The 14,178-nt window shown below is 31.7% G+C and overlaps 1 protein-coding gene across 5 annotated transcripts in view; it reads left to right on the top strand.

Annotated features, from left to right (window-relative positions):
• Nucleotides 1-13,775, top strand: part of LOC111056922 (PR domain zinc finger protein 10) — a 61,967-nt gene extending 48,192 nt beyond the window's left edge. For all 5 annotated transcript variants that reach the window (XM_039428518.1, XM_039428516.1, XM_039428517.1 and 2 more), the window contains exons 23-26: nt 156-329; nt 2,014-2,287; nt 3,811-3,893; nt 5,585-13,775. In XM_039428518.1, coding sequence (XP_039284452.1) covers nt 156-329; nt 2,014-2,287; nt 3,811-3,893; nt 5,585-5,710 — 657 coding nt within the window. In that variant the 3' untranslated portion in view covers nt 5,711-13,775. The remainder of the gene's footprint in view (nt 1-155; nt 330-2,013; nt 2,288-3,810; nt 3,894-5,584) is intronic.
• The last annotated feature ends 403 nt before the right edge of the window (nt 13,776-14,178 follow it).

Raw genomic sequence — 14,178 nt, 5'->3', positions numbered from 1 at the left:
AATCGATCCGTTCAATCAACCAATTCTCACCTCGAAATTGCTCGGTTTTGACGAGAAATGTTGTTGGGCTAACTAGGACGGCATTGGCCAACTATGCATTCTCACCAAGAATTTGCTTGGTTTTTGACTTGAAATGTTGTGTTTGTGCCAACTAGGGCGGAGTGCCGGAGATCCCGGGCCAGCCGAACCCGACATTCTCGCAGACAGTGGGCAGTGTGACGACGACCCCGCACGGCTGTCAGTGGTGCCACAAGCAGTATGCGTCCAAGGCCAAGCTGCTGCAGCACCAGCGCAAGAAGCATCTCAATCTGCTGCCTTCTGAACAACAGGTCTGCTATTTATCCATTCAGATTTTACGTTATCAAGTCAGTGGACGTGATAGTTCAACAAAGCTACCAATGTTCTTTATTCTTCTATTGATTCATACAATAAGTACATCATTAAAATGATAGGGAGAGAAATAATAAGACAACCTTGTGCTATTCCTCTCCCAAATTTAGATAACGTCGCACATAGTCCGAAATAGGTTAAGTCATGATGTTGATCACTTCACAAAATTTTCAGTCCTTAATTATTTTCTCAAAGTAGATTTTTAAATTCAGATGTTCCAAAACCAAACATAAAAGAAATATTCTACATTATTATCACTAAAATAGGAAATATTCACGTAATAAAGAAACAATTTTGAAGGACCAAAAAATGTTCTCTCACCACATTTTATAGTTCATAGTTATGATTCATATTATTCCGGTATATCTTATGTAATATTAATTTATTGTTGATTCTGTCCAACAATAATCATCTCTATCTAAAATATAGTTTATTCGTCAAGATAATATATTTTCTCACGATTCAATTATATTCAATGTTATTCATGAAATAAAAGCATACATTTTTTCATTTATTAATCAATACAATTATAAATCATGATGAAGATATGGACGATACTGACTGGGCGAGAGCAACAGGCCTTGTCCAAATCTGCTCTACTCCCAAATTTCATAAATAGTAAACTCTCCAAAAGATAGATTACATTTTCATATACATAAAGTAATAATATTCATAACTAAAAATATTAGTAGTTCATTAAATATTTCCTCATAGTGAACAGACGATTTGGCTACGGTGCGGAGTTGGAAACTGATAGAGCTATCTCTCACTATACTTATTGTTGATAAAATATAGTCTTATTTCACGAAAATACAATCAATAACGACTTGACTTGATGCCATGAGGCCAAATCAAGAACTGAAATGTTCTTGATAAATTCTCTTTATACAGGCTATTATTATTTAGTTTCAGACAGGGAATGTAGTGATGGGAAGTTACTGGCGGTAATCTTGAGATCAGATTTAGCTGAAGATAAATGCTTGTCTAGCAACAAGGAACAGTAATCTTAAAATAGATTGGCAGCTGATATTGATTCCTAGGCAAAGAAATCGTGTATTGATTATGAAAAAATTATGACTGAGAAGGTTGAAAACAATATGCATAGGAAAGACTGATGTGCTATAGTGTGGTCCACGTTATAATGGCAGTGAATAAAGATAGAAGAATAGCGATGCCGATTCTCTGCATTAACTTATTATATTTCTACACTGTCAAATACATAATGTCATCGTTGTGGATCTAGAAAAGGATAGTACCACCGGCTTTGTCAAATGATAGACAAGGATAGCAAAACCAAAGTTTATCAAATAATGTCATTATAACGTGGACCTCACTATAGTACATCGATGCCGATTGCAATATGGCATTCCTATTGAATTTTAATGCTTCATTCCGATAAAGTCTTACTTTATATACAAAGATAGTGAGTTGCTCCTTACTTGCTTCACCTTCTGAGAAACATATTTAACTAAATTGAATTGAACTTTAATTTATTCATTTTGAGTCACTCTTCTGTAAAATTGTGTGATGATGATTTAGCCGGTCAACATACATTTGACATGTTCAATTTAAAATTTTCTTTAAATAATATTGCATTCTCATTTTTAATTAATGTTTCCACAGCAACCACGACCCGGTAAGTGCATGTCGACTGATATCGATAATCAGCCTGCTCCACCTCCTCCACCGCTTCAGCCAGTCATCGAGCCGAAGCAGGCAGCAGCGCCGACGCCCATTGGTCCGCAGCTGGAAGGGGGCGTGGCCAGTAATGCAGCTGGGGGCGGGGCTACAGCTGTTGCCATGGCAACTGGGCCGGGCGACAACTCAGCCAACGCCATTGCTCTTGCGCCTCATTGCCAGCTGACGCTGTCTGGGCTCACTGACACCATTCTTACTGGTAATTGTGTTACATTCTCATCATTCCAAATTTATAAGAATAAAACCCGGTTGCACAAAAGCCGGTTACATTTTAATTGTGGTTACTTTCACGACAACCAATAAGAGAAGGCTTTTCTGAAAAGACGGCTTCTCTGATTAGTTCTCGTGGAATTAATCACGATCAAAACTTAACCGGCTTTTGTACAACCGGGTCTAAATATTTTATTGAATAGTTTGGTTGAATCACCGAAATTATGCATCTTGACGCAAAATTGTGACTGCGAAGGAATAACTTTCACATGGGATTAATAATGCTTTACAATTATTTTTTTTTATTTATTTATTTTTTTTTTTTTTTTTGAATTGAATTGAATTGAATTTATTGCCAAAATTTACAAATACATATTTTTACAATACAATATTTAAATAACATTGATTGTAACTTGAGTGCATCAATAACATCACTGTAATACTTGGCACTGCCAACATAAGATTCCTTGTGTGTTGGCAGTGAGTTGCAGTTTATTTATTCTGTATCAATTCAGGTCAGTATATGAATTAATATACAATTGATAATGCTAACGAAGAAATTACAAAAAAAAAATTAATAATGCTAATGAAGCTATACCTATTATAAAAAAAACGCACAGGCTCATAGAAAAAAAATACTTGAGAATACTATACATACTATACTATGATGAAAATTTTAATCTAATTAATCACTGTGACATCTAGAGGCCATCATGACAGTGAAACTTTCTCAAAGAAAAACAAATGAACTGATACAATAAAAAGAAGTTCCTGTAATGTGACTTGGGACAATTTACAAGCCTGGTTCAAGAGTATACATGCCCATCGCTCACTGTTTTTAGTAACAATTATTTGTATACAACATTATACTCTATACCACTAGTTTAAAGAATACATTTTGGTCAATCCAATATTCTATATTTTTAATTGAATCGCGTGTGATTTTTTCATCTATAAAGTCATTTGGAATTTTGTTTATAATGTAGTTACAATAATATTGAAATTGTTATTAATATTGTTATTTATGTTTCCTAAAAATGTTTATTTTGAGTGTATGTGGTTGTGCAAATAGACAACTCAATTATTCAGAAGAAGAAAGACTCAATCTCGAATTTCATCAATTCATTTATTTTCTGTTATTTTATTTATTTTTCTTACATTTATTTTGTTGATTGTTTTGTTTCGAGATTTGTGCATTATTCTATTTGTTGAAAGTAAATCTATATTTTAATTATTAGGATGACGGGCTCAACACTAGCAAATGTCATGCTCAATACTCGCAAACTATTAACGTTAACGAAAATGCATGATGATTAATATGCAAAATATTTCCCTTATTGGCTGTTCAAACAACATCTACCAATTATGCAAATAAATCCCAAACTTGGATAAGGTGCCTTCTGTTACTGGAACTACATGTCTCCAGACACTTGTTGTTAATTATGTAAGTGTAGAGACCAACTGATCTTCTATTGAAATTTATAATTTTTTAAAACCTATTTCGTATTTCAGAATATGAAATAGCAACTGGTGATACGGACATTGCTGAGACGGGAATTGTTATTGATGCGGCCACACTGAAACGTGCAATCAAGGTACAGCTATACATATTCTTAGACAGATGTTCACTTTTTTGTTTAGTGCTACTTGTATGTACATAAAAATTGAAAAAGTACCCTTTCTAACATGTATTTTCATTTTTGAGTTCAAAGTCATTTGCAAGTGAATCTTAGACATATGTTTTCTGTATTGTAGTAGCAGTTGATTACTTAATAGTATAGCAGGTATCCATATCAAATTAATAAATATAATATATACAGAGATTTCGTACAAAAGACCTGAAAATAAACGTCCCGAAGATTTTTAGCTATAATGTCATTCAACAGGGTTCAATATTCCCGGTTTGCAATCAGTAACAATCACATAACAAAACTCTCACAAACAATTTGTTTCAAACCTCTTCAGGTAGCTGTTTGTCTCACTGAACATATATAAATAAAATTTGAGCTTCATCCTTCATCTAGCAATCAATAAACACGGAGGAGTGGGAAATCAAAAATTTTCCGGCCAGCGTGGCCGAGTGGTCTGATGCTCGTAACTCCAGCCTGCATTGTTGCGCCTGGTCGTGGGTTCGAATCCCATCCACCTTCTCTCATCACCCACGAACGAGCAAAAGCTTATGTGGGCATCATTCACCAAAAATTCATGTAAAGTTTATTAGATGCGCTGTAGTAATAAATGTGAATCTAAAGCGAGAATGCGGAATTGGAAATGTAATGTACAGATTTATTTTTCTAGCCACGCCAATTATTTAACAAAAAAATATGTATTTATTTTGTTGTAAGACTGTTGTTAATTGGTGAATAAATTTGATTTGATTTAAGTTCCGGAAATTCTCAATTCCGCGTCTCCACTGTAGCTATGGTGAAGTTCACGTTGTAATGGCCGTGGACAAACATATAAGAACAGCGTTGCGATTCTCTGCCTTGTCACTGCCTTCTAATAATTGCCACTGCCATTAATAATAATAATTATTTCTCTGATCGAGGGTACACCTCGACCAGAGGAGTTTATAAAGAATAAAGACATGCAGATTACGAAAAGCATATAAGCTACAATTATTTACCAGTATACTAGTATATTTTATGTAATATTAACTGTTCATTCTTGTTAAAAATGATAAATCATATTTTAATCCTCAAGAAAATATATGTTTTAATGATTTCATAATATATTTTCATAATTGAGATTGAATATTTTGCTAACTAATTATATTTCTACATTATTGAAAATTGATCTGGTAACGTTGCGGAGGTATAAAAGCATAGTGCTATATGCTTTGTCGAATGATAGACAAGGATAGCAACACCAATATTAATCAAATCCTGCCATTATAGCGTGGACCTCACTATAGTGGAAGCTTATATATTGGGTCGATTAAATAAAAACTAGAGTCTAATGACTAGCAACTAGTCATAGCTCTTGCTATACAGATGAGATTATACAGCTGATTCAAATCCTAGTATTTGCTTCTTGAAATTACTTGAAATTAGAAATTGCTAGCTTTTATTCAATCGAGCTAATGGGCCGATTGAATAAAAACTAAAGTCTAATGACTAGCAACTAGACATAGCTCTTGCTATACAGATGAGACTATACAGCTGATTCAAATCCTAGTATTTATTTGCCTGAAAATCACTTGGAACTAGCAATTGCTAGCTTTTATTGAATCGATCTAATGTCTTTGTAATGAGGCTGTAATGAATTGTGTGATGTTTTTGCACAGAGCGGCGACACCCTGCTAAGCGAGCTGAGTCTGAACCTGGGCGCCTACCTGTCGCAGGAGCAATGCCTCAAGTTGATCCAAGTGGTGGCTGACGAATCGCTCTACTCGCCATACACGCTGCGCTGACGTCACACGCCACCCTGTCACACGGCGTCACTTGTCTGCCCGTGAGGCTCCATGGAACGGGTCTCGTTTGAACGGGCGATTTTGTCTCTTTGTTGCGGCGGCTCTCACGCGGCGCCTCTGTTGTTGGCTTGGTTGCGGCCCCGGAGCGGCCCTGCTTGTCACTCTTGGTATGTCGGCTGCTTTGGGCAGGTTGTGACGTCATCTGTCACTCCTGTTTGCTAACGGTATTACGCGAACGTATGGAAAGGTTTTTCTCCGTCACTGACAGATGATCCAAGTATCCATCATATTGTTTGTAACAAGGTCTCTGATGGATAACTATTGTGTCCTTTATACTTGTTTGATTGTAACACTAGATGGATCTCGTCTGTCACTTGTATGATTGTAACATCTGACGGATGGTTGTCTTGAATGTAACATCGGGTCTGTTTGTTGTTGTATACTATTACTACACACACTCACACATACACACACACTGTATTCTTCTAATATTGCATAGCTGTTTGTGCTTATTGTTTTGTAGATCGAAGACGGTGTTGCAATAATCACGCCAAAGTCATTACATTTACTACCCTATAAGCTATTACTACTATACCTTAACAAAGCTGTTGTTATAGTTTTAGATGGTTGTTTTGGGTACTAGTACCTCTGCAAAGCTCTGTGTATAGTGTTTTAGATTGCTATTTCGAGTATGCTACCTTTATAAGACTCTTTGTATAGTTTAGATCATTGTTGTCTGGAGTATCAATAACTCTACAAAGCTATTTCCGTAGTTTCAGTTTATTTTTTGGCACTAGACTCCTTATTCAGCTTCTTTAAAAGTTTTAGATCATTGTTTTGTTTATTGCTAACATAACCACGCTATTATTTAGTTTCAAATCATTGTTTTGGTTATACTTTTTGTGTACTACCTCGGCACAGCTATGCTTATTTTTTGTGGATCTTTATGTTAGATACTACGAGCTGAACAGAGCTTTTTGTAATTGTTCATTGTCATAGTATCATTATCTCTACTAAGCACTTTGACAGTTTTAGATAATGTTTTTAGTGCTTCTGTCTTAGCTAAGTTCCTTTCATAGTTTCCGAGGCTCATTCATTCATTCATATCAGTGGTTTCAGTAATTTTGTGAGGTAATAGTTCTTTTATAGTTTTAGATTATTATTTCCATTAGTACTACTTTTAGAAAGCTTTTTCAAGCTTGATTCAAAATTTGAATTATTCTTAGGCACCTGTACCTTTTTAAATCCGGTTATTGTTCTACTCCCAAAAAGCTTCTCATAGTTTTGTATAATTTTGCTTTTGTGTGGTACTAAATATTACTGCACTACTTGAAGAAAGTTGTGGTTGATTGAAAATCTAGCTAATAATTGTTTCGGGTTGTCTATTTGCTACTAAAATGTGGTTTTAGAATAGCTAACTATTATTATATAACTCTAGTACTCTTAATTAGAAGTAATTGATGTTTGGTTTTCCCCTCTCAGCCCAAAACTCATTGTCATCATAGAATTTTATCGAATGGGCTGTTTTAGCTTGTATCTATGGTAGAGCGTAGATCGGTGCTCTATCAAATGTTGTGTTTCTAAGGTTTAGTTAGTATAGTTCGTTTCAAATTGTTATACTAGATGAACTTTTGTCTCGCTTGCGAAATACCAAGAGATCTAAATTTCATCAAAATCTTGAGAATGTGTCGAACAACCAGTAGAAATTTGAATTGATATCTTCAACAACTATATAGATATGTTTTCATAATTGGATCTATAGTAGATCTGTTGGTGGTAGTTGACAATATTAACTATTAAATAATGTTGTATTTGTATTGTAAAATTTTCCGCTAATTTGCCTATTGATAGATTTTTCTGTTCAGCATTGTCTAGATTTTCTTAATGTAACTGATGGTTAGAAATGTGTATTAGCGGTTGTTATATGCTTCACAATTTAACGTTCAATACAAGATGCAAGATGCAACAACTATATAGTTGTGTGATTGTCTCTGTAGTTGATTTAATTCAATTTAACACTAATTGTCATAACTTGTGTTGGTAACACAGTCGATACACATTTATCCTATTATATATTCCAGCCACTGTAATGATAGATTGTTAGCTTAGTGTAATAATTAGATTGGTTCTTGAAGTTGTCTAAAATTAAAAATATTGTATCTACAGTACTATTATATCTTGAAATATTGGTTTACTTGGCTGTATAATTGAATATTTTTTTTTAATATCCTAGATTTAAGACGATTGAAGTATTTTTAAATATTCTAGTTGTTAGGGAAAGACAATATATTTGATGATCTTGATAGACAGTAATAAAAGTAATATATTACTGTTAAGGCTTACTATTAATAAAATTCATTCATTCATTGATGTCAAATCATTAAAATAATTGATGTGTATGCAATCATTAAGGTTAATGAATTATTTCAATTGGGCTTCATACGAACGATGAATTATAATGGTTTGCGATTAATGATTGAGTGAATGGATTTTATAAATGAATTGTATTTTTCTAATGTGTATTTTCGTTGACTAAACTGCATGAATAGAGTTTACAGGTATATTTTTAGCCCTTCTGAATTTTTATTAGTTTATCACTACGCCAAAGAACATTTAGCCCCTACATAACATACAGTAAACATTTTGCTATTCGCCATTGTAAATAACTGAAATAGTTTTCTAGTATTAGTAGTTTTCTGTAATCACAACACGTAGAGACCTTGAAAAATTGATGATTAAGTGTAAATTTTCAATAAATATTTTGTTGTAAATATAATACTATTGATATAAAATAGCGAATTTATGTGTCTTGTATTATTAATATTGGATAATATTAGTGATAAGGTCATATGAAATTGATGTTCACAATTATTGTTATGAACGTTTTGAGCTCTCTAATAATTATTATTATCATAATCATCGATTGTACTGTTAGGACTGTTGCATGAATCACAATACCTTTAATCAAAATTACAATAGATGATACTGAGTGGTCCATTGATAAGAATTAGTGAGCTTAGATTGTCTTTCATTATTTGTAAGTGTAAATTTAAAACTTGTATTGGTGCTAAAAGTGAAGATTCTAATTGAACAAGAATTGAAGCAGGATTAGAACCGGGTGTGTGATCTAACTGATTTGTGACCAAGTATTTAAAAAAGAAATCCGTGTTGAGATTGTTTTAGCCGCTATGTTTTTCTTAGGCCCTCAATCAAAATACAGTATATCAATCCTCCCCCTCAAATCAAACAAGTTTTTAAAAATACATAGTCGCTGTTGTCTTCCTATTAATGATAATTAGTGGGTAATTGTGGTTTTGAACCATGGGAAATTTAGTCAGTTTGTTTTCTAATTGGCTACAAATATGATTAATTTAATACAAGCTTTTCAATTTATACTTTTTCACTTTCTTAGAGAAACATTAGAAATTGTCCAGTGTGACTTCTTGTTAAATTTTCTTTTCAATTCGATAGATGATTCAACTGAATTACTAGTTTAAATAACGTAAATAATAATTCGTTTATTCGGTATTTTGCATTTTTGAATTTGTCCATGAACAGGTCTGTTGTCGAGAAGTTGACAATCAGCTATTCAAACATTTTTAACAGCAAAATAATTAGATCACGACGAATTTAAGACTTGTAACGAATAGCACCAACACGTTCACCGAATTAACTGTATTCAAATTGTGTAATGATAAGTGTAAGTACCGCCGACACCATTTATTGTGTAACACCATGTATTTTCATCACATTTGCTCGTTATTTTAGTCTAGTTTCCAATCATAGTACATAAATAATATAAGCTCTGTACTAAGGATTTGTGAATCGGAACAATTGATTTTTGTGGATGAATACGATCACAATTATTTTGTGCAACTCACTTGAATTGTCAGCTAAGTGAGTCGAATCGATAGTTACAGAAATCAGGATTCGGTTTAATTTTCTTCGAAGAGATTTGAAGCGAAAATGTCTTATAAATTAAGACATTTAATTAATGTCTTATAAATTAACCGTTTTTGGGCTTAAGCCTGTGGTACTTTTCTGAAGTTGAAGTTAAATTATTAATTGATTGAACATAAAATATTTTATTCGATTTCGAGCTCTTGTTTTAATCGAGATCATTTAAGAGTAGGATTTCATATTTGTTTATGAACTCACTCAACTTGTTGTGGTTCTCAAGTTTTTATTTGCTTGAATCATATTCAGTTGTAACATATATATTCTCAAACTGAATTGTCTTTTTGATGGAAATGTGGATTCAAAACAAAATTCATTTTCAAACATGAGTTGCATTTTTACAAGAAAAGAGTTCGTCTCAACCTTTCATATCTTGGTAATAATAACATTAATTGAATGCCGGAATCCTGTGTAACGGTAACCACCGATTTTTTCTACCTTTAATGAAAAAGCTTTGATAGTTTTTTAACTCACCAATCACTTCCATTCTCAAGAGCTCCATTCATTCTCCTCACAATCTCTAGTTATTTTTGCTCTAAATATAATTTTCTTGTCACATCTCATTCTCCTTTCCATCTTTGGAATTTTTACTAAATCATAGTAATACTATTAAAATATCACTATTCAAATTTGCCATTTAGAATTAAAATTCACTATTATTGCATTGACTCCGCAGATTATTTATTGTCGAGCATTTATTGAAACAATGAAGTATCAATCACCAGTTGTTGTCTGATAGCAATTTATGCATTTAAGAATTTAACTTTCTAAAACTTGGAATCGCATGAATCTGTAATGTATCAGTCATTTATTGCTTTAATAATTGTGCATTAATTCTTATTTCTTTGAGATAATGTCATGCTCTCAATAATCGATAACATTCGCTTGGAACCAATCTAGAATTGTTGTTCCATTCATCTCTTATAATCATCCCTTCCATTATCCACCCACGTTCAAATCAAGGGCTCTTGTGGGTATAACAAATACAATTTGTATTTGTCTTTACTATCTTCAAAGACTTGAAAACAATGTATTTATAACAATAGAATCAGTTTTTAAATCATTCTGATCAACTGGATTTGATTGAAATGAATGGGAGACTCACTTTGCTTTAATTTAAGAATTATTAAAACTTTTCACCATTTTAAAAATTACTGAATCACTCCAAGTAGCTAGCACTGATTCAATATTTTGTAGACGATTGTTATATCTCAAAATATTTCTAAAACTATTTGAATACCCATGTATGTAATTTAAATATTCGTGTGATGATAACATATTAGAATGATAAGATGAATTTATTTTGTTGACTCACACCAAGGTTTAGCATTATAATCCATATTTTTCTGACTAGGATTGTCTTCTATCCTAGTCAAATCTAGTCTTATGTGTCTAGGTTATTTTCAATTAGAATATTATTAGATAGTAAATTTATTTGTTAGTTACATTTGTACTTGGAACTGTAACGCTCGCTCATTGCACAACACACTCTAATATGCATGTTCAAAGTACCTATTCGCAAATTCAAAACTAGACTTCCTTGTTAAAATTGTGTTTCAAGAATAAATACTCTTATCAATATTTTTTTTTCATTCTTACGACCTCACTATCGTACTCTTTCATTGCAGGAAAATATTCATTGACATTTTATTCTTACGTATATTTCTATTTTAAATTAAATATGAATATTACGTTTTAGCGTTATACTTGCATTAAGTTGTTATACTTACATCGCTTTATAAAAATTTAAACTAAGTTTTTGTGGTTTATCTAATATATTGTAATGTGCAAGGAGCGTTATTATAGTTTTTCGAAGCATGTTCCTGAATTTATTCAATTAGATTATTGTTATCGTGAATGGCATCTGGGTGTTGTACTTTAATATTTGAATATTGGATAGTGTAGTTTCCATTAATAACAGCTTTACAAATTGTAGAATCAGAACAATGTTGAAGTTTTTTTATCGAAATAGGTAAACACCTATTCATACTTATTTTATACTCAAGAATTTATTGTCATTTCTTATTGTTCTAAGCAGTTGTTTTTATAATCTTCTAGTTTCGTTAATTTTCTATTTAATTAAAAATGTTCATTGTTTTCTGCCTAGGTATCTCTCAATTTTATATGGTTGATATTATTTTGTTTTGATAAATCTATAAACAAATAATAATTTAATTCATTTTAAATCTTCAATTGTTATTCCAACTGTTAATTTCTATCTTATGAATTACATCAGTTACTCTTTCTTATCCATGTATAAATCTAAAATCTTGAAGAACTTTCAGGAATTTTAAATGAGTAACCAATTAATTTTGAAATATTATTTCAGAAGTTTATTTTAGTTTTGAAAAGACATGCTTTCTATCCACGTTTATTCTTAACGTTCCTGATTACAGTATTTGGAATACAATCTTCATTTACAGCGTTTTTTATATTCGCAGTATATTTTTTGTAATCTGTTAAATATTTTAATTATTTTGTTAATCTGTCACTCATCGTACCCGCTCAATTTTCAGTCAGTCACATAGCACAAATTCCACCAAATTTAGAGATAAGATAACAAAATATTTATGGTGTTGTAATGATATAAATATTGTACTAAAATTGTATGTGCACAACATTGATTGTAATGGTTGGTGAAATCAAGTTATATTCAATTGAATAATTTTCCTGTAATATTTATTTGAAGTATTTTTTAGTTTTCAATCCCGAAAGAAAATTACTGACAGAAAAACGGATGTGGCAGTCTACCCTATAATGATTGTAAATGAGTTTTCAAATGTTATGTATTTATTTAACAATATTTTGCCTTGGAAAGCATCATTAAACATAAGTGTTATACATTTCAACATTTAGCTTCAGCAGGTTATTGAAAAAAAATGTTTTAAATCTACACTGATAAATAGTTGTCATTCCAAAATATTCTATTCTTGCTGAGGAGTGAGGAGAGTTCTATCTCTGAGGGATTGTTAAGAAAATAATTGTTCACAAAATAAAGTATCGAGTGACCTGGCTGGCTCACGTCTGGTGTCAGAAGTCAGAGTTTTCAGATCGCAACTGATAAATTTCAGGGCCTCCGACATCACCTAACTTATGACATAATTGAACCAAACTCACAGTATGGAAAATTTTCGTATTTCTTAAATATATCCCAGAATTGAAGATATATTTTTCAATAAAATTTCCATGGGCTTGCTAACACATGAACTTATAGCAAGCAATTTACTTTTACAATAAATTTAACAGATCTTTTTCACAAAAGTAGTCTATGAAAAACAGCCTTACATCCTGTTGTTTTCGCTGCTGTTCAATAAATGTAGGATTGACTGCCACATCCATGCTGTGAGCAAATAGATCATTTGTTTAAAATTAATAATTGCTTTTGTTGCCCCAATTTTCATTTATTGCTGTTCTATTCTTTCAATTAATAATAAAGAATATGAATATTCTTTTAATAATGACAAATCAAAGATCTATTTTTTTCAATCGAATTTGGTTGTAAATGTCGAGGAAAATGGGGAATAATTTATTCTTCTCCAATTGGCTTTTATGTTCGTTAGTTGTTGATTCCGACCCCAATTGAGTTTCTTTTCAACTTCGAATAAGTTACTTAGGCTACTAATAATTTTCAAGCGATATCATTGTCATGCATTACTAAATGTAGGTAGTATATTATGTATCAATGGAAAACATCTTGTATGTGATGCTTTCCAGAATTTCTTCAATGTTACTAATGATAGTTCTAAAAAAAATTTTGTTATTCAATAATGTAACTATTTCGAATATATCTGGATGTATTGGTGGTTTTATCAGCTCTGTTTGTTCAATATATTTGATGTTGTTTTCTGCAACTATTAATAGAATTGATGTCGTTAATAATAATAATTTGATGTTACCGTATATTTTACTACTATTGTATAATATTTTAACTTGTTGGTGTACTTGGAAATTTAATAATATATTTGGCTTTTCATACATTGGCATGAGATATCTCTTGTTGTTATGATATTAAATTATTGTAATCTCTAGTCATCATGTATGATAATACAATATATTTCAGTTGTATTTGGAATGAAGTTTCGGCAAATAATATATTTTCAATGTTGAACGTTGAGTTCTTTCATTTATGTCCTTCTTCAAGCATGCGATGATTGAATATAATAAAAATAATAAGTTGAACAACTAGAACAAATAAAATAGAGATATAAGTCGTATAATATAATATATTATATAACTTGGAAGAAACTCACATGAATTCAATTTATGTAGTATTCATTCAATTCTTTTTCTATGTGTTGTAACATATTAGTATGAAAAACAATAATTCCATATCAATACAATATCGAAAATGCAATTGCTAGAATATTTTCCGGGAAAAAAGATTAAATAGTAATGAGTAAAATTATTGAAATAGGATTAAAGTTTCTCTGGCCTGGCTTCTCAAATCGAAGAATTGTTTTGGAAGCCCTCAATATTTTTAAAAATCATAACGTTAATGGTGGGAAGTATTT

The sequence above is a fragment of the Nilaparvata lugens genome, chromosome 5 (genome assembly GCF_014356525.2).
Source record: "Nilaparvata lugens isolate BPH chromosome 5, ASM1435652v1, whole genome shotgun sequence".
Lineage (NCBI taxonomy): Eukaryota > Metazoa > Arthropoda > Insecta > Hemiptera > Delphacidae > Nilaparvata > Nilaparvata lugens.
The sequence above is the reverse complement of the archived record's forward strand: the minus strand, read 5'-3'. Positions and strand labels throughout refer to the sequence as shown.